The sequence below is a fragment of the Dunckerocampus dactyliophorus genome, chromosome 1 (assembly GCF_027744805.1).
Source record: "Dunckerocampus dactyliophorus isolate RoL2022-P2 chromosome 1, RoL_Ddac_1.1, whole genome shotgun sequence".
Taxonomy (NCBI): domain Eukaryota; kingdom Metazoa; phylum Chordata; class Actinopteri; order Syngnathiformes; family Syngnathidae; genus Dunckerocampus; species Dunckerocampus dactyliophorus.
In genome coordinates, this window is record NC_072819.1 from 38,531,603 (window position 1) to 38,554,191 (window position 22,589).

Sequence of the window (22,589 nt, forward strand, 5' to 3'; positions counted from 1 at the left end):
TGACACACATGGTTTGCTCTGCAGGAGAAACTGGAAGCTGAGAAGCAGCAAGTAAGAGAAAACAAGATAAGGATGGGAGAAGACGACAGCGTGAGTTTTTATTCACTAATCAAATTTTGCTTTGGTAGCTTTCTGGACTAATATGTTGGCGAAAATCTAAATCTATTTTGACTTCTTCCTTTCCAGGTCTTTTATGTCTTTTGCCTCAATTATTTTTTTTTAACTATTTATCATCTTATTGCTCTGCCATTGTTCTAGCAGCAGACAGTAATCAGTAACATCAATGGTGCATTTGTATCAATGAATACGGGAAAATCTGTTGGATCTTAACTTCTGTCATCTTCCTGACCTCTGCCCTCAGTCTGCCCCCCCCTCTCCTTCTGATCTCAATCCGCCACCTGCACTTCTGCCTGAGGATGAGCCTGAGCCTGCCAACAGCAACGAGTGCTGCCTTTGCGGCGGGAGAGTGTATGTGCTGGAGCGCATCAGTGCTGAGGGCAAGTTTTTCCATCGCAGCTGCTTGACCTGCCATCGCTGTGGCATCACGCTGCGACTGGGAGACTACACCTTCCATCAGGCCACAGGTGGGCTCCTTTAAAAATTTCAGGGATGCTATCAAAGCAAGATCCACGTCAATTGTTTTTCCAGTGATATCAGCTCCAGAGTCAGAGAGGCAGCTGAGTCATGTTTTCTTCGTGATTTTCCCCAGGTTTTGACAAATAATCACTAAACTTATATTGCCAGCGTATGCCATCGACATTTTTGCTTGTCCTCTTAAAGCTTGTGGCAATATTACTAATTTAATGTAACACCCTCATATAATTTAGCTGCTTGACAGACTGAAGTACAATTTAAGGAAACAGAATAGGAACAGGTATATTGTTTTTTAGTGCGCTGCTGTGTGTCTGTTTATGACTTCAGCTCCTTATTGTTTTTATTTGTGACATCACCTCAGGGAGATTCTACTGTGAGCTGCACTCAGAGGACCTGGTAGACATAGCTGGAATATCGTCATATAAGGTGGGGTACAGAATATTTTTTTTGCTGCTGATGACTGTATGTGTTGTTTGTGTTATACACATTATGCATTATCCTGCACCATCGTTATTTTGTCATCAGACCAAACAGCTGACTCTTTCACACAAGTTAACAAATAGAGTACAAGGAAATCCATGTTTTCATTTTGAATAAGTTGTATAAACGCAACACTTTTGTTTTTGTTCCCATTTTTCATGAGCTGAACTCTGAAATGTGTAAAACTTTTTCTATGTACATCAAAGACCTATCTCTCACAAATATTGTTGACACGTCTGTCTAAATCTGTGTTAGTGAGCGTTCATAATTCACGCACCTCACAGGTGTGGCATATCAACTTGCTGATATGACAGACAGCATGATTATTGCACAGATGTGATTTTTGACAGGGCACTCCGAAATGTGCACTTTAACTGTTTTTTTTGGGGGGGCAGTATCTGGTGTCACTACCACACCACTACCACCATTCAAAATGTCATCAATAAAACGCACCTGTGTTTGTTGTCCCCGATATTCGCCTGCCCATACCATAACCCTACAGCCACAATGGGCCGCTCGGTCCGCAACACAGGTGCATTTTATTGATAGAACATTGAATGCACAAAGACACGGGGACGAGATCCTTAGGCCCATTGTTGTGCCATTCATCCACGACCATCACCTCCTGTTGCAGCATGATGCGCATAGCACAGCCCAATGTTGCAAGTATTTGTACATAATTTCTGGATGCTGAAAACGTCCAAGTTCTTGCACAGCCAACATACTCACCGGACATGTCATAATAATATTAGTAATTAGGGATGCTCCGATCGATCGGTGATCAATATCAACCGATTTCCGTAAAAAAAAACATGTGACACCTTTCAAAGCCCATCACTGCCGTGTGGCAGCAAATCCTACATGTCTGCTGTGTCATGTAGTGCTGCCAACAAAATGACACGTCTCGTATTGATCTTCACAGGCTACGCCAATCGATGCCAGCGTGTTTGATTTACCAAACCTATTGCTGTTTGACTACTCTTGCGTCTTTGTTTAGACGCTTTGCCTTGCTGTCACTGGCTGTACTTTGCATTGGCGGCAGCTACTGTAGCTAACTAGCTAGGAAAAGAACAAACACAGCAAAGCAAAGTTCCTCTGCAGCAAGTGTCAGTGCATCTGGGTCCTTCCAAGCGCCACAGCTAGCTAGCTAGCTAGAGTTATCCGCTTAGCTTCTGGTCTTCGGACTCCAAATGTGACGTTTTTGTTTTTAAAAGAAGCAAGCAATGCGGTTAGTTCGGAGCTCCTTTTTGTCCCATTGGGAAGTGGATATTACGTTCATGGTGCACTTACTCACTTTTTCGAGTGTCAGTGAACAACGTTACTTCCTTATTATCATTATACTATTTGTGTCCTAGCTCGCCAGGTGATTTTGAGTAGGTCACAAAGAGTCAACGAATATTTGCTTCACCTCTTAGTACGGTAGTTTTTTATTACTGTTCAACACAGACATTATGCCTTTATACTGTATAATGAGAAATGACCACAAAATAGTATAAAGATGACGGCCACACTGTTTGAGTGGAGATGTGCTTGGTAAATAAAGTAGTGTACAATTGAAATGTTGCCAGTCATAAATAAAACACAAACAGCTGATAGCTCTAATAGTGATGAAAGTTGGAGACCCCTGCCACCTGGACATTGAATTGATTACATTTTATGTTGAGCAGGACAGATTTCTATTTAATCAAGAAATTTATTTGTATTATTTTATTTTGTTCATTTTGTTATTGCGAGGTCGAAAAAATGATTGGACAGTGTATTTCCCATGTAATCGTATTACTCCAAAACATGCATCAAATTAAATTCAGGTTTGTGTCAAAAGGTACAAAAACACACAAAGGCAAAAAAGACAATCCGCCCAAATGTTTATTTTTTTCATATTTACCTACTTGCCAGGGGCCCTTGGAAATGTCAAACAGCGCCCCTGACCAATCTTACTCATGGATGATAGGCATCGGAATCGGCAGCATAAAACCCTGATTGGAGCATCCCTAATAATAACAATAATGGATTAAATTTTTATATAGCACCTTTTTATAAGGTATCCCAAGCACTCTACAGTGAACCCAGTTTTCATTCACTCCTCAGTCACAGACCGGTGGTGGTAATCTACACCTACACTCCAGACTGACAGAAACGTGGCTGCCAATTCACACCTACGGCTTCTCCGTAGACCAACCCCAAACATTCATTCACATTCATACACCAGTGTAGGCAGCACTGGAGGCAAGGTGGGTGAAGTGTCTTGCCTAAGGACTAAACGACGACCTGCTCTGCTGCCTGAGCCACTGCTGCCACATGTCACCCATTGAGCATGTTTGGGATGCTCTGGATTGGCGTACATGGTATTTGGGGCAAATGGTTGTCACACCAGATACTGACCAGTTTTTTGAGTGTCCCTTTATTGTGGCAAGCCAAAAGCACACTTGTGTAAGAATCATGCTGCCTAATCCGCATCTTGGTATGCCACACCTGTGAGGTGGATAAATTATCTCAGGAAAGGAGAAATGCTAACTCAGACGGCCTTAGACAGATTTGTAAACAATATTTGAGAGAGAGGCCTTTTTTTGTACATTGAAAAAGTTTTAGATGTTTGAGTTCAGCTCATAAAAAAAAGGGAGCAAAAACAAAAGGGTTGCGTTTTCAGTTTTTGTTGACTGTCAATATGTTGCTGATTCTATAATTTGTGAGTCAAAAAAGATAAAATTGGAAAAAATGGCCATGCAAGGTACATTTGGGTAGGACTAATCATTTTACATGATTACAGATCAATTTGTGGTGTGATGTGACTTTTTTTTTTTAACACTCTTCAGTGCCTAAGTAATTTATTGACGGCCCGTAGTGTAAACAAGCAGCGGTTAGAGCAGCACTTCCCGTACATATTTCATTGGGGTTGCCAAGGTGAGACCATTACTCACATGGTGGCAATAAGTTGATACTTGAAATGTCTAGATGGCCAGTGGGGTGGCCGGAGAGTGACCAAAGGTGGCCACGGCCACCACGTAGCTCCGCCACAGCGTGCGAGTTCCCCGCACAATGGCACAGTGAGGGGAAACTACCGCTGTAGCTCCGGAGCCTAGTATCCGACGTCCAACGTGAAACTAAGCTGACCGGTGTACACCGCGGACATGTCTGCGTGGTGGTGTTGCGTTTTCTATTTCTTGGGGGTGGCGGGAGTGGAGTGGCAACCAGCTTTGAGGCGCATTACCGCACCTACCATGTTGGAGTGTGGCCCACAGTCAAGAGCGTGGTAGGGCAACCGGATCGGCCCGATCTCACGGTGGAAGCCCATATTATCCGATCTTCAAAATACAGCGGATCGGCAGCCGATCCTGATCCTGAAGATCGGATCGGGAAATCCCGGGTTTAAATAAAGTAATTTAGCTACTTCTGCACTGGATAGAGAAACTACACTTGTTCTTGTATTCACTTTTGTATTGAAATGCTTGAATATCCAGACATGCTGCAGGATACATAGTCATCTATGACTGTGTACAGTATTTCTAGTTAATTTATCACTATCTCACATCACTGTTGAGTTTTTGACAGAAATGTCTCAACAATGTCAACAAGTTCAGTGCTAATTTTGTGCTTGCTTTTCTTCTATGCCTTTTCTCAATATAGGGAAGTAAAGAAAATGAAGAGAACAGACTTTCTAGCGAAGATTACACACCATCCCCATTACATGAGGAGTATGAGCACACATACTCCATACATGAGGAGTATGGACAGGACCAGCAACTACCTGACGATCCTGAAGAAGAAGAAGATCCTGCTGCTGCTGACCAACATACACAAGTTGAGCAGATAGACAGACATCCTGCAGCGCCTTACCCTCTCCCTAAGCCTCGTCTCTCTCGACTGACCGAACCCAGCCCCCAGCCCGCTTCTCCAGTAGTAAAACCTCGCACAGTTCACCTTGTCATCCCTACAACTCCAAAAAGTCATCTGCCTTCAGCCCCAGACCAAGAGATGTCTGAACCGGCTCCTGACTCGCGCCCCAAACAGTCGCTACGTAAACTGAAGCTCACAGACGAAGAGAAGAACCAGCTGGTAAATCTTCTGACCTTCACCGCAGACTCCGACTCTGAGACCCGGGGAGGCTCGTCATCCTGTTCCTCCTCCTCTGTGACGGCAGGAGGTCAGAGTCCTCCAAAACCGGAGGAAGGACAAGAAGAGGAGGGCTACTGGAGCGGGAGTACAGCTGGTCACATTCGGGAAAAAAGGAACAGACGCTGCTTCAAAAGAAAAGAGGTACCGGGCGGGCAGCCCAGAGTACGATCCAAGTTCTCACCCTGGAATCTGTCCTCACCGAGAATCACAACTCGACTCAGCGTTCATGTTAATCAACCGGGGAGAGTCGGTGAGTGAGGGACCGTGAGGGTGCGGCCATTTACAAACTTTTGTGAAGCAAACTTAAAAATATAAATGCAATATATGCCTTTATAAATGCTTTAATGCATTTGAATGTTTTCCTCCAGAAACAACATTCGGACATGTTCACAACACTTTTGAAGAGAATGCCGATGGAGACGAGGATGAAGATGATGAAATGTTTGAACAGGATGACATTAACTTATTGGAGGAGAAGGTAAACATAGGAATGTAAATTGCCACACGTAAAGCAGAAATACACTCAAAATGACATTTCAGTTTCAGACGTTATCATCAGACCCTGCGGGGGCCGAGAAGGTGGAAGTTCTGAAGATGAGGACACTGGAGCGGCGAGCAAAGATGAGTGAGTTACAGCGACTACGCCAGGCACAAGTGAGTGTTCCACCACTTTAGGTTCAACACAGTTGGTAATATTTCTTTGTATTCTAATGGATGTCCATTTTTAAAACAAAATAATTGCTTTGTTTTTGTTGGTCACAGTCAATCCAGAGAAGGCTGGAAGAGATTGAAGTCACTTTCCTAGATTTGGAGAAGAAAGGTGTTGTGCTTGAGCGAACTCTGCGAGGAGAAGCTAGTAAGAATGCAGTACAACCATTTTACATATACAGTATTCATGTATTCTACTTCATTTCACAATGGTCTCTGTAATCACTGTCATGCTGCAGACATAAAATACACAGTGTTCCCTCACTCTATAGCGGTTCACCTTTCGCAGATTCGCTGTTTCAGAATTTTTTTAGTGCTTTTTTTAAATTGTTTTAATACAGCGTATGAACGCTGTTACAGGCCAAGCCTGGCCCTTTAAGAAGAATTGCATCGTGTGAAGTTGAGTCCTCTCTCCCTCGTCTGTCTGCAACGCCCATTCTTTTCTGCATCCTGATTGGCCGTAGACCATTGTCAATCAATCTCCTACGTGACGTCCTGCCATGTCTCCTGCGTCATCACTAGCTTGCTCGCTTGCTAGCTTGTAAATGAATCTTGGGTTCGTCTGCAACAATATGTTTTAACAAGGATACAAAAACGCTACAGTACAGCGGAACAGCGCCAGGACAAAAAGATGCGGGAGTAATATGCGTGAGTGACTTAATATATTATTTCTTGTTGATCATTCAAATTTAAACGAAGGTTTGAACTTTTTTGAGTGTTTAAACAACAGAGAAATGTGAGAGAGTACGGTGAGGGCTCTACAGCCTGAAAACACATATAACAATTGTAAAAAAAAAAAAAAAAAAAAAAAAGGCTACTTGACGGATTTCATTTATTGCGGACTATTTTGGGAACCTATTCCCCGCGATAAACGAGGGAACACTGTACATGGTAATCTACATGATATAACTGTTATTGTGCACTTTTAGATATTGACAGCTCCCCTGACCTGATCGAACAGTGGATCCAACTCGTCCATGAGAAGAACATGTTGGTCTCGGAGGAGTCTGACCTCATGGTGGCGTAAGTGTACACCCTGAATGAATCACAAAAACAGGCTTATGAAGTGGAACTGGGAATATTACTGTGCATCTCCTCAATTTTCACCTGGAAGCACTGTTTTTCTCTCTATGGTAGCAGCTTGTGCCGTTTGTGAGCTAGCTTTGCGTGGCAGCGCATTTCATTAATGTGACAAGGCCGTGTTGTATTTTTGTTCCTCTCAGGTCTCGACAGCTGGAACTTGAAGACAAACAGAGCATGTTGGAGTTGGAGCTGAGGAAATACATGGACTTGAATGGTGTGTACTGTTGCACTGTGTGCACTTCTAAACATGATTATTCATATGGATCTGCATACAACAATTGTATATAGTATAGTATTTTATATATATATATATATATATATATATATATATATATATATATATATATATATATATATATATATATAGTATAGTATTGTATTGTATATTGTATACAATATGTCAATACGTGTAACTAACTAGTGCGTAAAATGAGCACCCTCGCCTCGCAGTCAAGCGATTCACACAGGTGTGATTGTGCGTGTGAATGGTTGTTTGCATGTCCTGTAGAGGGGTCATGAGCCACCCAACTCACGAGACGAGACGATGCTTGAGATTGGTGTCACGAGAATGAGACGAGATGAGGTTTTAACATTATGGACAAACAAACGCATCACAGAACAATGCAGGTGCATTTTGAAATGTTTAATGGTGAACAATGTTAACATTTTTGGAGACCAAATAAACCACTAATGTTATGGTAATATATAATCATAATAATGCAATATTGTCTTTAATATGTCATCTTTCACTCTGTAAAGTTGCGGAATTGCCGTTTGTGACGTGTATTTTCTCACAGGCAATATTGTACCGTCTGTCAAACGTTGGCTGCCTTTCTTGAAATGTCGGCTTTCAAACTGTATTAAAGAGCAGCATTTCATACATTCATACATTTGTCAGGTACATTTGTTGCTAGTGGCTTTTGAGAAAATGATTCTCCAAGAAGGTTTGCAAAGTCACCAGATTAAGCGAATAAATCGCCAAGTTGGCAACACTGGGCTGCACATGCGATCAGAAGGAGGGAGAAGCCGCTCACAGATGGAGAATACAGATTAGTCATAAAATGAAAGAATACCTCTCTCTGCAAACACGCATGCACATAGAAATACATGGAGGCTGGCAAAATTATGGAGTTCACTTTCATTTACCGTGTGATTATTTATGGAGAAATCTCGTCACGTTGAGATCTCGTGACACCCCTAGTGTCCTGTGATTGATTGACTGGCAACCAGTCCACAGTGTCTCACCCAAAATCAGTTTGCATAGGTTCCTGCTAATCTGTGGTCCTACGAAGGGTAGGAGGTATAGAAAAGTGATGGTGTTAAAAATGCAACAAGTAGAGCACTGAACAGCCACTGCTCTAGATTGTTACTTCATGAGATGTTTGTTGCCAACATTTTACTAAGTTGGTGTTTTTTATGTTTTTTTTTAGTTGAAAAGCAGTTTATGTGATGATAGCCTTTATTTTTCTTGTGGTACAATTTATGTATTTCTATTTGTCTGCCGCTGATTATGTTTTGTGTTTAAGTTGTATTTCTATACAGTATGTCTTTGTATGTTTGTGTGGCAGACAAGACACCGGAGCAGCAAGCTGAAGAAGAACGCGTTCTGCAGCAGATGATTGAGGTGGTGGACATGCGTGACTCTCTGGTGTCCTTTCTAGAAGAGAAGAGGCTAAATGAGATCCAAGAAGAGCAAAATGTCCTCTCTGTCATGGAGGCCAAGCGCCATTCCAAGGTGGGAGCTCAGGTTCCCTGGCAGTAATCTTTCTTTCACACTCACAAAAAAAAACAAACAACAGACTGAAACATTACAAAGCCAAAGAAGACAACACCGCTGTTGGCTCATCTTTAAGCAGCAATGACAAGGTTGTGAGTCCGAAGCTGAATGAACATCAGCTCCATTCCTCACCAGAGGGAGACATCATTTGGCAGATCTAAGGCTCAGCCCTCAGGCCAAGCCCCGCCCGTGTCATTATAGCTGATGTGGCTGCACCGTTGAACAAACAGCAGATAATCATCGCTCAGTGAGGGACCTGACCTGGATTTGTGTCGTAAACATGCCAAGACAAAGCAGCATGAAACGGCAGCTTCATGCTGTCGCTGGCTTTGGCGCTGAAGGATGAGATGGAGGGTTTGAATATATTCAGATTGAGGTTTCTTCTTGTTGTGTTGCACACTGATAAATAACCCACATTATTTGTTTGGTACTTTGTATATTGAATAAAAGTTGGGTGGGGAAAACTAAAACGCAGTTGATGTGTTGTTAAATGATTTTACAGTATATGTGACATCCATGAGGCCCTGAGGTTTATCTGTTGGATCCTCTTAAGTTCTCCCTGGCCAGATGGGACGTTATGACATTTGGGGTGGCAGATCACTCAATCTTATCATGAATGCTGTTCATCATTTCAAAGTGTTCCTCTTCATGTGTTGGAAGAGTGGCCAAAAGCAAGTCATCTGTCAATAGGAGCCTTATCTTTCTTCACTGTGGTGCTGTCTGCACAGCATGTCCAATAAAGTTCACGCACTTTGATAATATCATTTTTCTCATTTGCCTCACAGTTAATTGTGCCTTTAACACATTGCTGTAATGTTTATAGTCAACATCTAAAGACCCTTAAGAGTACTGCCCCTCTTGGGCTCCAAACTACACGGTTTTCAACCAACCAGCTAGCATAAGTTACCAATGGTGGTCTAAAAGAATGTTGAACAAATATCTATTTCAAATTCAACTTGGTAAAAAAATTGTTCGACCCAATTAAGAGGATTGGCATTCACGGATTTCACTCGTCGCTGCCGGGTATTCCCGTAAACGTTGATAGCGCGTGCACGTACATGACAGCAGACTAAAAAGAAGCGACCGACTATTTGGAGTCACTGTGTGACTAACGGTACTAGCTAAACTTAGCCAAATCACTGTTGTTAGCTGACAACAAACATGGCTCATGCACGTGCATGTGTGCTGCATGGGGCTCGGCTTGCAGGTTGGGTCAAGAAGTTGGCGGAATGCAGTACCTCGCCAAGGCAGACAGCACCTTTAGGGGCTATCCACACGCACATTTTTATGAAGTATTTTATTGTTTCAGCCTCTCATCGACATGTGAATGTCATTCTGGGTGCCCTGAAACCGCATTTTTTGAAAACGGTTTCCAGAGTGGGAAAATCTGAAAACGCCGGCTCGTCGTTTTGTGTCTGCTGTCTACACGAAAACAATGACACCGCCACCCCGTCGCCGTCATGTGACGTCATGAGTGAGTTTTGACAAGCCAACATAATATCTGAATATTGCGACTGGCATGACTCACCCCTGTCAACATTCTCATTTTGTTGTCTTATACTCCAAAATGAAAGAAGTAATCCCACTTCTAAGTCTAGATGAGCCTTGGAAAACGGTAGATGACAGTCTTATGGCGTTTTTTCTTCTTCTATGGTTTGGTGTGTCACATGGTTCCATCTAGTTCACAGCGCCACACGTAGGTGTGCTTTGTGTATTGTGTCATTTTTACTCAGCGATCCGTTCCCATCTGGATGCAACTATCTAGTAATCTGTGTACACAGTGTGGACGCACATTTTTTTCAACCTGCAAAAAAAAAAACCAAAAACATCTCAGGAGCTCCCGGGTTCCCGTGTGGACAGGGCCAGTGTTGCCAACTTGCAGATTTTTGTCACTAGACCCGTCGACATTCCAACCCCCCTTGGCAACATTTTCTAAAAAGCGACAAATGTAGCGACTTTTTCTGACGTCCTCGTGGAGTTTTCTAATATGGTGAAAACACGTATTGTTCTGCAGTTTGTGTTCTCATTGAGCAGCGGCGGGCGCTGTTGACAGGTCCGCACCGCCCAAAGGCAGTCACGATCCATGATGTGGAGCTTTACGCTATTCCATATATTCACCACAAGAGGGTGCTAATCACAAACCACGTCCGTCATGTTAATGTGAGCCGTAGAATAAACACATCCTGATCTGTTATTCGCGCTTCAATTGTGCTGATTTAAAGAATGCGCACGATGCTTTGGGTGCGCTCTCGTCTCCCTCTCTCCAGTTTGTGTGCTCACGGCTATGTGGTGTATGTAAACCCTCCCTTTCCCGTGTGCTCAGTGTCGACACATACAACACTACATCATTTGGACCGGTCACGTGCAGCTTTAACAGAAAAACAGACTCTTTCAGTTCAAAGAGCCGTATTGTTCCATCACTAGCGCGTATGACTTGTTCAGACGTCAGACAGCCCACCTCTGTGAATGCCTTCTCCGATTTCGGATCTGCATGTGCAGTAAAAATGACCTTGTACTACATCGATTAGTTCCAGACTCTCCTGATGACTCTCCGCTTCTCTCTTTTAATTCCCACAGAGTGCGTGTTACAAAGGAAGCTAACAAACTAAATAGCCGTTGTGGTTGCTCACAGAGTTGATGTCATGTCACACCTTCCATCCTGACAAGAGCTATAAAAGCAGGGGTGTTCAAGGTGCGCACCGGGGGCCATTTGTGACTCATTGCTTGCTTGTTATTGTTCCACGGCACATTGTACGAATAAAATAAAAAATAAAAAAAAAACCTAGCAAAAATGGGAAAAATAGAGAAAAAGGCATAATGTAAAGAAAATAAACTGAAATGTTAATAACTGATAACAAAAAGCTTAAATATGTGTCACATTTTTTGGGGGCCTTTTTACAAAATGCATAAATATAAATAACACACTGGGGGAGAGCGGCAAACCTTCGAATGCAAAAATGCGAACGCATTATACGGCACCCTCTTCCTACCCCGAGAACGTAAGCCACACCCCAAGTAATACACACACACACACACACACACACACACACACCATTGTTGGTTGTCAGCTAATGATAGCTGTGAAGGCCTTGCTAGCCGACCAGTTAAACGGTTCCCAAAAGGAGATAACAGAAGCAGGTCTATCTTCTTAAGCCTTAATAGGATTTTGTGAAACTGTAATACAATACAGAACTTAAATCAGAATAGCACAAATGTTGGCTACAAGTCAATTTTAGTTAATATCAGGAATAAAAATTAAAGCTACATAGCCAAAAAAACAAAAGAAAAAGCTAGCTTAGCCTACTAGGGCTACACCAGCTACCATTACACAGGACTGCTTCATATTAAAAAACACAAACTGCACGTACACACATGGCTTTAGCTGTAGGAACAAGGAAGGACAGGGTAGTGGAACTGGAAACCCAACATGAAGAGCAGGAGTGGAAATGTTCACTGAGAAAAAAGCAACGAGAGCTGCGATATGACCAGACTCCTGACCAGTCACGTTAATGTACTATTTAGAAAGAAGGGAAAAGACCTGAATGTACAATAATGAGCATTGCGTAATACGTCCACAAGGGGGTGCTATTACACACAAAAAACATAGGCTCTGCTAAGGAGACTGAACAATAGCAAATTGGCCAAGTTTAGCTACTCGCATTAGCTATCACTGAATATAGAGCCTATTGTAACTACAGAATGACTGCAAATTGTTATTAGCTTCTGAAATTGCTTCTGTGCTTCAGGCAGGCATGTACGTGACAGCCATGAACACCAGTCATCTATTTGTAATTTAGAAATTTGTATGCAATTTTGTTGGAGATCAGGAGATCGGGAAGACCTGGGTTGGAATCTCCGCTTGGGCATCTCTGCGTGGAGTTTGCATGTTCTCCCCGTGCGTGTGTGGGTTTCCTCCCACATTCCAAAAACATGCATGTTAGGTTAATTGGAGACTCTAAATTGTCCATAGGTATGAATGTGAGTGTGAATGGTTGTTTGTCTATATGTGCCCTGCGATTGGCTGGCGACCAGTCCAGGGTGTACCCCGCCTCTCGCCCGAAGTCAGCTGGGATAGGCTCCAGCATACCCCCGCGGCCCTAATGAGGATAAGCGGCATAGAAAATGGATGGGTGCAATTTAATTTGTAATTGTGAAAAATAACAACTTTTTCTGTTTTCAATCTGTTCTTTTAAACCACTAATGCTAATATGTATGCTAGCTGGTGGTGTTAAATCTTGTAATTTTTGGTTAAAAAACCCGAATCATTTGGAGTCTCTTTAACAGGTTACATGAAGGAACGTTACACCCTGCTCATCACTCACCGAAGAATGCAACTTTTATTTTCATATTTCCATAGGAAATTCCGCAGACCGAGGTAAACGGATGAACACTGACCGACCTTTTTTGTAATGATAATGGAATATAATGCAGCTGAAGTAATCAAATCTTTGCTCTAGCTCTCTGAGGTCAAATGAGCTGATGTCAGCAACAACCCAAAATACCGCAAATGTATTTCAGCTAATTCATTTTGGTAATTCCCTTTAATGCAACACAAGCTACTGTACTTGCATTACGGATCATTAAAACATCAGCGTGGAATTTCTTTGTACTTGTTTTTATTGAGTATAAATGAATTGCTTTACATAATCTTGATTCCCACTGCTGTCCTGCAGGCGACGCACCAACGCTAATCTGCGGTTATGTGACCAGTGAGCAAGTTTAGCATCAATTAAATCAACTTACGTAACTCGCCGATCACCAAAATAACTTCCTTTGTCAGGATGTTTTTAATTCCTGATTGATTGTTGAAGACTCGATGTCACCGTGGCATGTTGTGGAGCATACTGTAAGTACTGAACAGTTGCACCCATGTTTAACATTTGAGCCCTAAAAACCTTGAAATTGAAGCTAATGCACAGATTACGTGGCATTTCTGCAAGACGATTGCTGATTACGTGCAATCTAATAGAAGCCATCTTGTGTCTGACTTCATAGAAAATCAATAGGGTTCACTCAGGTTGATCTTTGACCTTCATTAGTGACACATTAGAGCAGTGTACATCTTTCCAGCTCCCTTTGCTGTATGAATAGTGGACTTGACAGTATCGCACAAAAGCGAGTGCAGCCCTCACGTTTCAGAAGTCATTGTAATAACAGTGTGGCTTGTCAAGGCACAACACTGTAAAAATGAGATCTGGCTTTGATATCATTTTGTAAATAGATGGCAACCCAAGTGCGCACCGAGATAGTTGTGTCTTCAGTCAGGCATGGTGATGCCAGCGTCACGGTCTGGGGCTGTGTGAGTGCTGCCGCCCTGGGGAGCTGTGATTTATTGAGGAAAACATCTTCGCACCACATCTTCAGTGGATAGTAAATCTATACTGCTCTATATCATCGTCCCTTGATAAGCTATGCTGTAATAAAAGAACAATATTTTGCAGGTACCAGTCCCACTCCTGGACCGAAACAAGTGCTTGGGACATGTTGTTGGAGTCCACTTCATAGAGAGTGTTCCAAAAGCTGCATATTGGTGTTGTCGTACAGCCCCATCACTCCCCTTGTGCGTGTCATTCATGGGATCCATTGTGCAAGTGTGTGTAAATAAGTAATGTACTGTATATGCTAAAATGTGTAATGTTATGGTCCGTGATTTAAGAGAAAACAAGTATTGTGCTGTAGTGGCAAAACACAATCTGTGTGTTTCGGCTTGAAGTGCTTGGTGATCCATCATGCCACCTGACATTCTCATTACTGGAGCTGCCGTTTCCCTTCCTGGTTGGGGAAGACATGAGTGCATTCTGCCTCTTAAAAAAAGAAAACACGTCGAAAGATGACCGTGGCATCCTCTTGACCCAGTATCCATGACAACCCGATGAGCTAGTCTTTAGCGATTGAAATTCTGAGTCTACTTGTCAAGCTGGCTGCAGTCACAGCTTTGAAATCACAAGTATTTTATCGTTCCAGCCTCTCATCCACACGGAAACGGCATTCTGGGTACCCTGAAACTGTACTTTTTAAAAAAAACTGCTACCAGAGTGGGAAAATCTGAAAACGCCGGCTTGTTGTTTTCGTGTCGGCTGTCTACACGAAAACGACCCACCGCCAACCCGTGGCCATCACGTGACCAGAAGTGAGCTTTGGCGATAAGCCAGCATAATATCTGAATAGTACTTCAACGGACATGTTGACCTTCTCCTGATATTTTGTTGTCTTTTTCTCTGGAAGGGCTTGAAGAAGTAATTCCACTTTGTCGTAAGTCTAGATGAGCTTTGGAAAGCGTAAGCCGACGGACTTAATACGCATGCGTTCTTTCGTCTTCTATGGTTTGGTGTGTCACGTGGTTCCGTCTGCGTGTCTGGTGACAGTGCCACACGTAGATTTGCCGTATGTATTGCATTGTTTTCACTCAAGTGATCCGTTTTTGTGAATACACGTCCCGCTACCCCTCGGTGTACTCTTCTCACTCTCACAACCGCAGCTGTGTTCATTCTGCAGCTGCATGAAAAGGATGACGCAGCAGCACCTGGTCCCTCCCTCCTGCTCCTCCTCCTCCCCCTCCAGGTATATGTGACATGCCAGCCAGGCTTCTCTGTCCGTACCTTGGAAAGCTTTCGGCAGGAGAGTCAGAGCAGACCTACATCAGTAAATCTCTCGGTGAGTCTTGCAGGGAATGAAACTGTGCATGTGGTTCACATTGTTTACTGTGGTGCATGTGTATTATTTTTGACCTGCGTGCTTCAGCCTGCACGTGTGCATTTTGTCATTTCGGTTTCAAATTAGTTCTTGAATAGCATGAGGCTGAAAATGCTGCAGATTGTTGCTATTTTAAGATGACAGCCTCTACTTTCTACTTTAAAATAATACAGTAAACCTCGGCTGCAAAATGAGCGTTTCCCTTTTTGTACGTGTGAACAGTCATTTAAAAAGCATGTAAAGCTTTTTAACCAGTCAAGCTCCTCCAGATCAAGAGTTCCTAATCCATTATATAAGAGAAAAGAGGGCAGGAGAGCAAAGTGGGCAACCTTCTAATTTAAAGTGATCCTAATCCTCCTGTAATTCTTTCTCACATTAGAAGCATTACATGTGTTTTGAATGTATTTTCTCACTGTAAACTCATAGTTTGCTTAGTTTAATGCTGATTCATTTATATGTTTATATGTACAAAAGACATGAATTTTGTCCTTTTTTCCTCTTTAAGGATAAAAAGAGCCTCCAAAGTACCTGATTTCTGTGGTTGCACCTGTGCACGCAGGTGTAAAGTGATGAAATCATACAGTTTGTGAGTGCAATACAGTTACATGCAGTGCACTACAGTTGCGCTCAAAATTCTGCCGCAAACCGCATATTAATTATATTTGTTTACATTTGTATATTTAAAGCAGCTTGCAAATGAGTCAACAAAACAAGAGCAATCGAAATAAACAGCTCAGTGCAACTAAAATTACAAGCGGTCGCTGTTTTTGATAGAACAATTTTGAAACTAAGTTGAACATCAGCCAGTGTTTCACCCCCTTCCTACGTGAAGCCGCTGTCACACAGCGGATTAATGCGCTCAGCTTTCGTGGGCCAGACAGACTCAAGAGTCTGATGTTGTCGAAGTTGCAGCAGACCGTCTGAGCAGCGACCTTCATACGCGCTGTTTTCATGTCTCATCGATAATCCCATCGTCAGCGTTGTCTGCATATTAAGATCAGGATTAATGGCATGTGCACTCTTCCCTTTCAAGAGTCTCCTGTTGTGTTTTGCTTTGTTGTTGCTGGGACGTTCAGCATGAAGTGAAACATCTTTTCTTCCTTTCCGATTCTGATAGAAATCACTGCCTGAGCTTGTTGACATGGGTCGCCAAGAGGCTGACAGTGTGTGGAAAAAGGTCACTGAAGACATCCAGGAGATTTTTGACTTCATGGAGGAGTTGGGATCGTAAGTACCCTTGACTCCGTTTGAACGTGGGTTTATTCATCTGGACATTCTTTCTCCTTCTTCAATGCACTGATAGTGTGCACTTTTAATTGGCTGTGTGATTGTACACAGGTCAGCCGCAACATTACGAACACTAAAAAGATGCAAAGAACAGCTTAACCGTCGCTGAACACGGTTCAGTAAAGTCGCTCGTCATACGCAAATATTCTCAACAAAAACATGAACATGTTTTCTCTCGTTTTTTCATGAGCTGAACTCTATAAGATCTGAACCTTTTTCTTTGTACACAAAAGGCCTATTGCACTCAAATATTGTTCACAAGTCTAAACCTGTGTTAGTGAACATTCACAATTAAAAAATTCATAATTCATTCACCTCACAGCTGTGGCGTATCAAGATGCTAATTGGACAGCATGATTACTGCACAGGTGTGCTTTAGGTTGGCCACAACAAAAGGCCACTCCCGAATGTGCAGAGATGTACATGCAGATTTAGAGAGATTATTTGAGAGAGACAGGCCTTTTGTGTACAAAGTATAAGTTTGACATCTTTTGAGTTCAGTTCATGAAAAAGGGGAAAACAAAAGTGTTGCATTTCTATTTTTGTTCAGTCTGTTTGCATATGACTATGAAACCTATTGCACTGTGTGCAAAAGTACAGTCTGCAAAAGAAAGGATCGATGGGCAGATAAGCACAATAAGTGCACGTGGAAGTGAATGCGTGCGAAACAGTACCATTGCACATTATGTTATTAACTCAAATGAATATTGTTGTTCCTGTGCTGTTTGCGTTGGAGTCCAGATTACTAGTTTGATTGGATTACCACATGGAGTCTTACTTTACTGACGACTTAGACAACGAGACATTGTGGCTTTCAGAGGCTTTGTCTGACCTCCCCTGTGGCTCCTGGGCTGAGCTGCCGTCTGAGTCATCCATTCATAAAAATACACACATGAATCCATTATTGTGGTGTTCTTACTAAAGCCACAGGGTGTGACCTTCACAAACTCATCTGTTGCATGGAAGCGTACGTCCTACTGAGGAGGCAAAGTGTAGCTAATTTGCCCTTTTCTCAGGTGTACACTTGAGGTTCCATTGCAATAAAGGGAAGTGAATCCAGAAGGGAGCGGACATGCTTATCCTCTCCCATTGGCCTGCAAAAACCTTCGCATCACTATCCTTTTACGGGGAGGTAGCTAATCAGGATTCTCAATTGCTCTTCTGATGCAGAAAGCTTCCAAAAGCATCTATTTTGTTTTATATTTTGCATTCCAAACACCACCCACACATCGTGTGTCGGTTTTGTGCATGATTTCTCTTGGGAGCCTCTGGAAGTTTCCAAGAGAGTCATTGACGAAAATGAGCTATGGTAACTACGGAAAAAGCATTTCACTGATGGGATGCCAGGGAATGCGAGCATCGACCCCCAACCGCCTCTTAATACACTTTGTTAAGCATATTCGTATAGAAATCTGTAGCCTATTTCAGACTTTTCTCTAGGAAAAAAAATCCATCCATCCATTTTCCATGCCACTTGTCCTCACAAGGGTTGCGGGGGTATGCTGGAGCCTATCCCAGCTGACTTTTTTGGCGAGAGGCAGGGTACACCCGAGGACTGGTCGTCAGCCAATCGCAGGGTACATATAGACAAACAATCATTCACACTCATGGATAATTTAAGAGTCCGGTAGTACAATTTCCAACTGTTTATGCATCTTCACTAGAAATGATATTAGTGTACATAACAGTTTTACTGTTGTTCCAACAAAGGCTCAATTTTGACATAACACCGTACCTAAACTTTTTGTCTGAGGCACAGGTTATGATGACATTAGTATGGTTGGTACTGTATACTCCAGGTAAGTAGTAAATATGAGTCAGAAGAAGTATACTGAGAGGACATGACGGTACTTCATGATAAAAAGCACTCACAAGAATGAAAACATTGAGTTCGTTCATCCTTTCATCTTTGTGGGTCAGTGTCATGAGGACTGTCCCATGTCTGCCTTTGAAAGCAGCCAGTGACCTGAACAGCATAAAGGAGCTTGTTGTGTCTTAAGTCCGTTGCCGCACATGCTCAGTGTCTGACCTCTGGGAGCGAGTCATTTCCCTGACGTCAGGGATGAGGGCCTGACTAATCCATCTGGTGAAACTATTCCCAGACAGTGCTGGAGATGGCTAGTACACCGCAATACGTCTCTGACATGTGAATGGTTATGCCGTTAGATTATTAGCGCACTTAGAATTCACTTAGAATTGTCAGGGTTCAGATGAGGAGAACAACAGAGATGCAGATGCACTCAAACACTGCAGAGTATTACTTTTATACCTTTACTTAAAAATTCATGTCACAAGTTCCTTCTTTGATAGTAAGAAGAAGATTTTAAATACAGAATAACAATTGCATTATGAGGGGCTGGGCAGAACAAAGACGGACCCGACGACACAACACAGGCTCGGGCAAGCCATGGGCCGCAGGACACGCGCCCGGAAACAGAGGAGACCAGCCAGACACCAGCAAACAGCGGGGACCACCCACCAGCCCCTCCGCAATGGGTGTAGCCTCGGCCACCAGACACTCACCACCGCGCCCCACCTAGGGGTCTGTTGCGCCACTCTTTGTCTGGTGCCTCACCGCCTCACCTAGGACGTGTTTGTCATGGGTGACCCTACCAGGGGCATAAAAGGCCGCGGTAATTGAGCGCCTAGGATCACTGGGACACACAAACTCCTCCACCACGATAAGGTCGTAGCTCAGTGAGGAGCTCTTGCATTATGAGGTATTGTGTTTTCCGGACTATAAATTGCTCCAGAGTATAAGTCACAACAGTCAAAAAATGCATCATGAAGAGGAAAAAAGCATATAAGTCACACTGGACTATTAATCACTGGAGACTGGAAAGGCAAGTTATTCAAGTACACAATAGTGCACAAAACAACAGGCTGAATAGGTGTCTGGTATCTTTAAAATTAACATTAACAGTTATTCAGCTGCACAATAGCGTAACAACTGACTATAAGTAGCAGGACCAGCCAGACTATGAAAAAAAAGTGTGACATATAGTCCGGAAAATACAGTACACCTGCACAATCTAGAGCCAATACAAACCTCTGCCTTTACAATAATGATGCTCGGTTTTGATTGACACTGCAACAGTTGCTCTGTGTGCATGGTTATCCAGACATGCACCAAAATTGAATGGGTTCTTGTTCCACACGCGTATCCTATGCTCTACTTTGCTGTAGTTTCTGCATACTGCGACTGCACATCCTGCACCTAACTCACCAACTAACTAAAAACAGCACCTCTTACTTTTGCGTTTTTTGTACTTGGCAGAGGTAATAATGGTCAAGTTTTGACCATTATTAAGGTCGCGGGGGTATGCTGGAGCCTATCTCAGCTGACTTCGGGCGACAGGCGGGGTACACCCTGGACTGGTCGCCAGCCAATCGCAGGGCACATATAGACAAACAACCATTCACACTCACATCCATACCTATGGACAATTTAGAGTCACCAATTAACCTAACATGCATGTTTTTGGAATGTGGGAGGAAACCGGAGTACCCGGAGAAAACCCACGCACGCACGGGGAGAACATGCAAACTCCACACGGAGATGCCCAACGGAGATTCGAACCCAGGTCTTCCCGATCTCAGCAGTAGTAATATTCGATAATATTTTTATCAATACAGTTTGGCCTATTTTAAAGATAAAAAAGGTACATGTATTTCAATGCAGACCCGCACTGACCCATTGCTCATTTGCATGCTAGCCATTGCATGTGAAAGAAGACATTAAATCAAATGCTGATTAACAGAATGATCTTTTGTGTTTGTGTGTGTGATAATATAACAGAGGGGCCTTCTCAGAGGTCTACATGGTGAGAGAGAAGAAGACTGGAAGGACTTTTGCAATGAAATGCGTCAAGAAGAAACAAGCGAGGGACCTCAATCTGGAGAATGAGATTGCAGTTCTGAGAAGGTAAAATCCAGCTATTACTTCACACTGTAGTCTATATTACAAGTTGTCTGGAAATGTGTGACTGACATTAAAACACATTTTTGAACAGAATCAAACACGAGAACGTAGTCGTGATGGAGGATTTCTATGAAAGTCTGACCCATTTCTACCTTGTCATGCAACTGTGAGTTTTGCGGTTTCAAATCTGAGTTTTGGTTGTCTTTCAAACAGAAAGGAATTGATGACAGCGTGTTATGTCCTCTATGACAGTGTTTCTGGTGGTGAGCTCTTTGACCGTATACTGGACCGAGGGGTGTACTCCGAGATGGATGCCAGTCGTGTGATCCAACAGGTGCTGCACGCTGTCAGCTACCTGCATCAAAACGGCATTGTGCATCGTGACCTCAAGGTGAGACTTCAAACAGCGTGAATTCACGTTTGCAAAAAACTGAAACACTAGTGAAAGCAAGCACAATGTCGACACCAAACACCAATACGTTACACATACACATTACAGGCGGACATTTCTCCGGTCAAACATTGTTCAGTGGGTTTCTTAATGTGTTCGTTTGATTTCTTGCGTAGCCGGAGAACATCCTGTACTACAGCCCCGATAAGGACTCCAAGATCATGATCAGTGATTTCGGCCTGTCAAAGATGGTGGACAAGGGCATTATGTCCACAGCCTGTGGCACTCCAGGATACGTTGGTGAGGAATGTGCTTGTAAACACAACTATATATACACACAGTACGTATGGTATGTTTTCTCTTTTGCACCCTCATTAGAATCCTAATTTGAACATTTTTCGTTACTTCCAGCTCCTGAGGTGCTGACACAGAAACCTTACAGCAAGGCAGTGGACTGCTGGTCTATTGGGGTCATCACGTACATCTTGTGAGTGTCAAAAACAGAGATGATATTTAGTTGGATGTTTGGTTGTGTGTCAGCGGGTGCTTGTTAGGTAGAATTAAACATAGGAGGAAGTCAGACAGAAGCCAGACACACTAAAGAAAATATACCCAAGAGAAAACCAACGCAAGTATGTAAACTCCAAATATATTTAAGCCAAGATTCGAATCCAGGACCTCTGGGTTATGAGACACATTTCCACCTGTTTACTTTCACTTTCAAATAATTTCAATGAATACACTAAAAGGTTAGGGTAAAAGTGATGCGCAACACTCTACTGCTAACCTGCACAGCCAGTTTCTATGTAATCATGTTCCATTTGCCATACGCTAACTAGCTGCTATGTCTCTCCAGACTGTGTGGATATCCTCCTTTCTATGAAGAGAGTGAGACACGACTCTTCTCTAAGATCACAAAGGCACAGTATGAGTTTGACTCGCCCTTCTGGGATGACATTTCTGAATCTGGTAAGAGCAGAGCATCAGACATGTGTCAGGAGCAGTAACGTGCAGTCGGGGGGGGCAGGTGAAGCAGAGCCTCACTTCTCAATATGAAACAATAACGAATAATTACATATATACTGTCGTCCTTCTGTAAGGAAAAGCCAGCCTTTTTAAAAACTCAATTGAAATACAGAAACTGCAGTGCTGGCTAGAGCTAGCTAGCTACACTAGACATGCAAACAAGTCAAATGCAAGTTATTTTTACGTTCTGCTGAATGGGTGAATGAATTTGACTGCCAAGATGGAGAATCATACGTATACCCACGCTCACCAGGAGGTGATCAGACTTTTACAACAAAGTATCAGAACTTATCCTGGCTAAGAATAGGGTGCATGTCCTTCATATACAGATCAAAGGTAAGAACACAAATGTTTTTCAGTTAATAAAAAAATAAATAAATATGCCTAAAAAGTATCTGAAAACAATTTGAAAACATTTTTTAACCAAAGTGAATTACTGTTTTTTTGGGGGTTTTTTTGGTTATCCTCAGCAACTTGTATCAATGTAAAAAAAAATAATAATAATAAAACCTCCA

The 22,589-nt window shown here is 42.7% G+C and overlaps 2 protein-coding genes and 1 long non-coding RNA gene across 4 annotated transcripts in view; 2 read left to right on the top strand and 1 right to left on the bottom strand.

Moving 5' to 3' along the window:
- The window catches only part of mical1 (microtubule associated monooxygenase, calponin and LIM domain containing 1), a 24,156-nt gene extending 14,380 nt beyond the window's left edge, over positions 1-9,776 (top strand). The window contains exons 15-24 of the mRNA XM_054777145.1: positions 25-90; positions 362-584; positions 956-1,020; positions 4,699-5,437; positions 5,556-5,665; positions 5,728-5,841; positions 5,950-6,043; positions 6,825-6,918; positions 7,119-7,192; positions 8,547-9,776. Coding sequence (XP_054633120.1) covers positions 25-90; positions 362-584; positions 956-1,020; positions 4,699-5,437; positions 5,556-5,665; positions 5,728-5,841; positions 5,950-6,043; positions 6,825-6,918; positions 7,119-7,192; positions 8,547-8,740 — 1,773 coding nt within the window. The 3' untranslated portion in view covers positions 8,741-9,776. The remainder of the gene's footprint in view (positions 1-24; positions 91-361; positions 585-955; positions 1,021-4,698; positions 5,438-5,555; positions 5,666-5,727; positions 5,842-5,949; positions 6,044-6,824; positions 6,919-7,118; positions 7,193-8,546) is intronic.
- LOC129181677 (uncharacterized) overlaps positions 5,416-22,589 on the bottom strand; it is a 24,704-nt gene continuing 7,530 nt past the window's right edge. The window contains exons 2-4 of the long non-coding RNA XR_008570478.1: positions 7,003-7,134; positions 6,845-6,931; positions 5,416-5,988 (exon numbers count right to left, since the gene is read on the bottom strand). This is a non-coding gene — a long non-coding RNA (uncharacterized LOC129181677). The remainder of the gene's footprint in view (positions 5,989-6,844; positions 6,932-7,002; positions 7,135-22,589) is intronic.
- LOC129181667 (calcium/calmodulin-dependent protein kinase type 1D-like) overlaps positions 15,268-22,589 on the top strand; it is an 11,556-nt gene continuing 4,234 nt past the window's right edge. The window contains exons 1-8 of one of the 2 annotated variants that reach the window (XM_054777166.1): positions 15,268-15,409; positions 16,566-16,675; positions 20,535-20,660; positions 20,749-20,823; positions 20,910-21,048; positions 21,225-21,348; positions 21,460-21,535; positions 21,905-22,017. In XM_054777166.1, the coding sequence (XP_054633141.1) occupies positions 16,590-16,675; positions 20,535-20,660; positions 20,749-20,823; positions 20,910-21,048; positions 21,225-21,348; positions 21,460-21,535; positions 21,905-22,017 (739 nt within the window). In that variant the 5' untranslated portion in view covers positions 15,268-15,409; positions 16,566-16,589. Of the gene's footprint in view, positions 15,410-16,311; positions 16,458-16,565; positions 16,676-20,534; positions 20,661-20,748; positions 20,824-20,909; positions 21,049-21,224; positions 21,349-21,459; positions 21,536-21,904; positions 22,018-22,589 lie in introns of those variants that run through there. The other variant, XM_054777158.1, reaches the window with a different exon arrangement.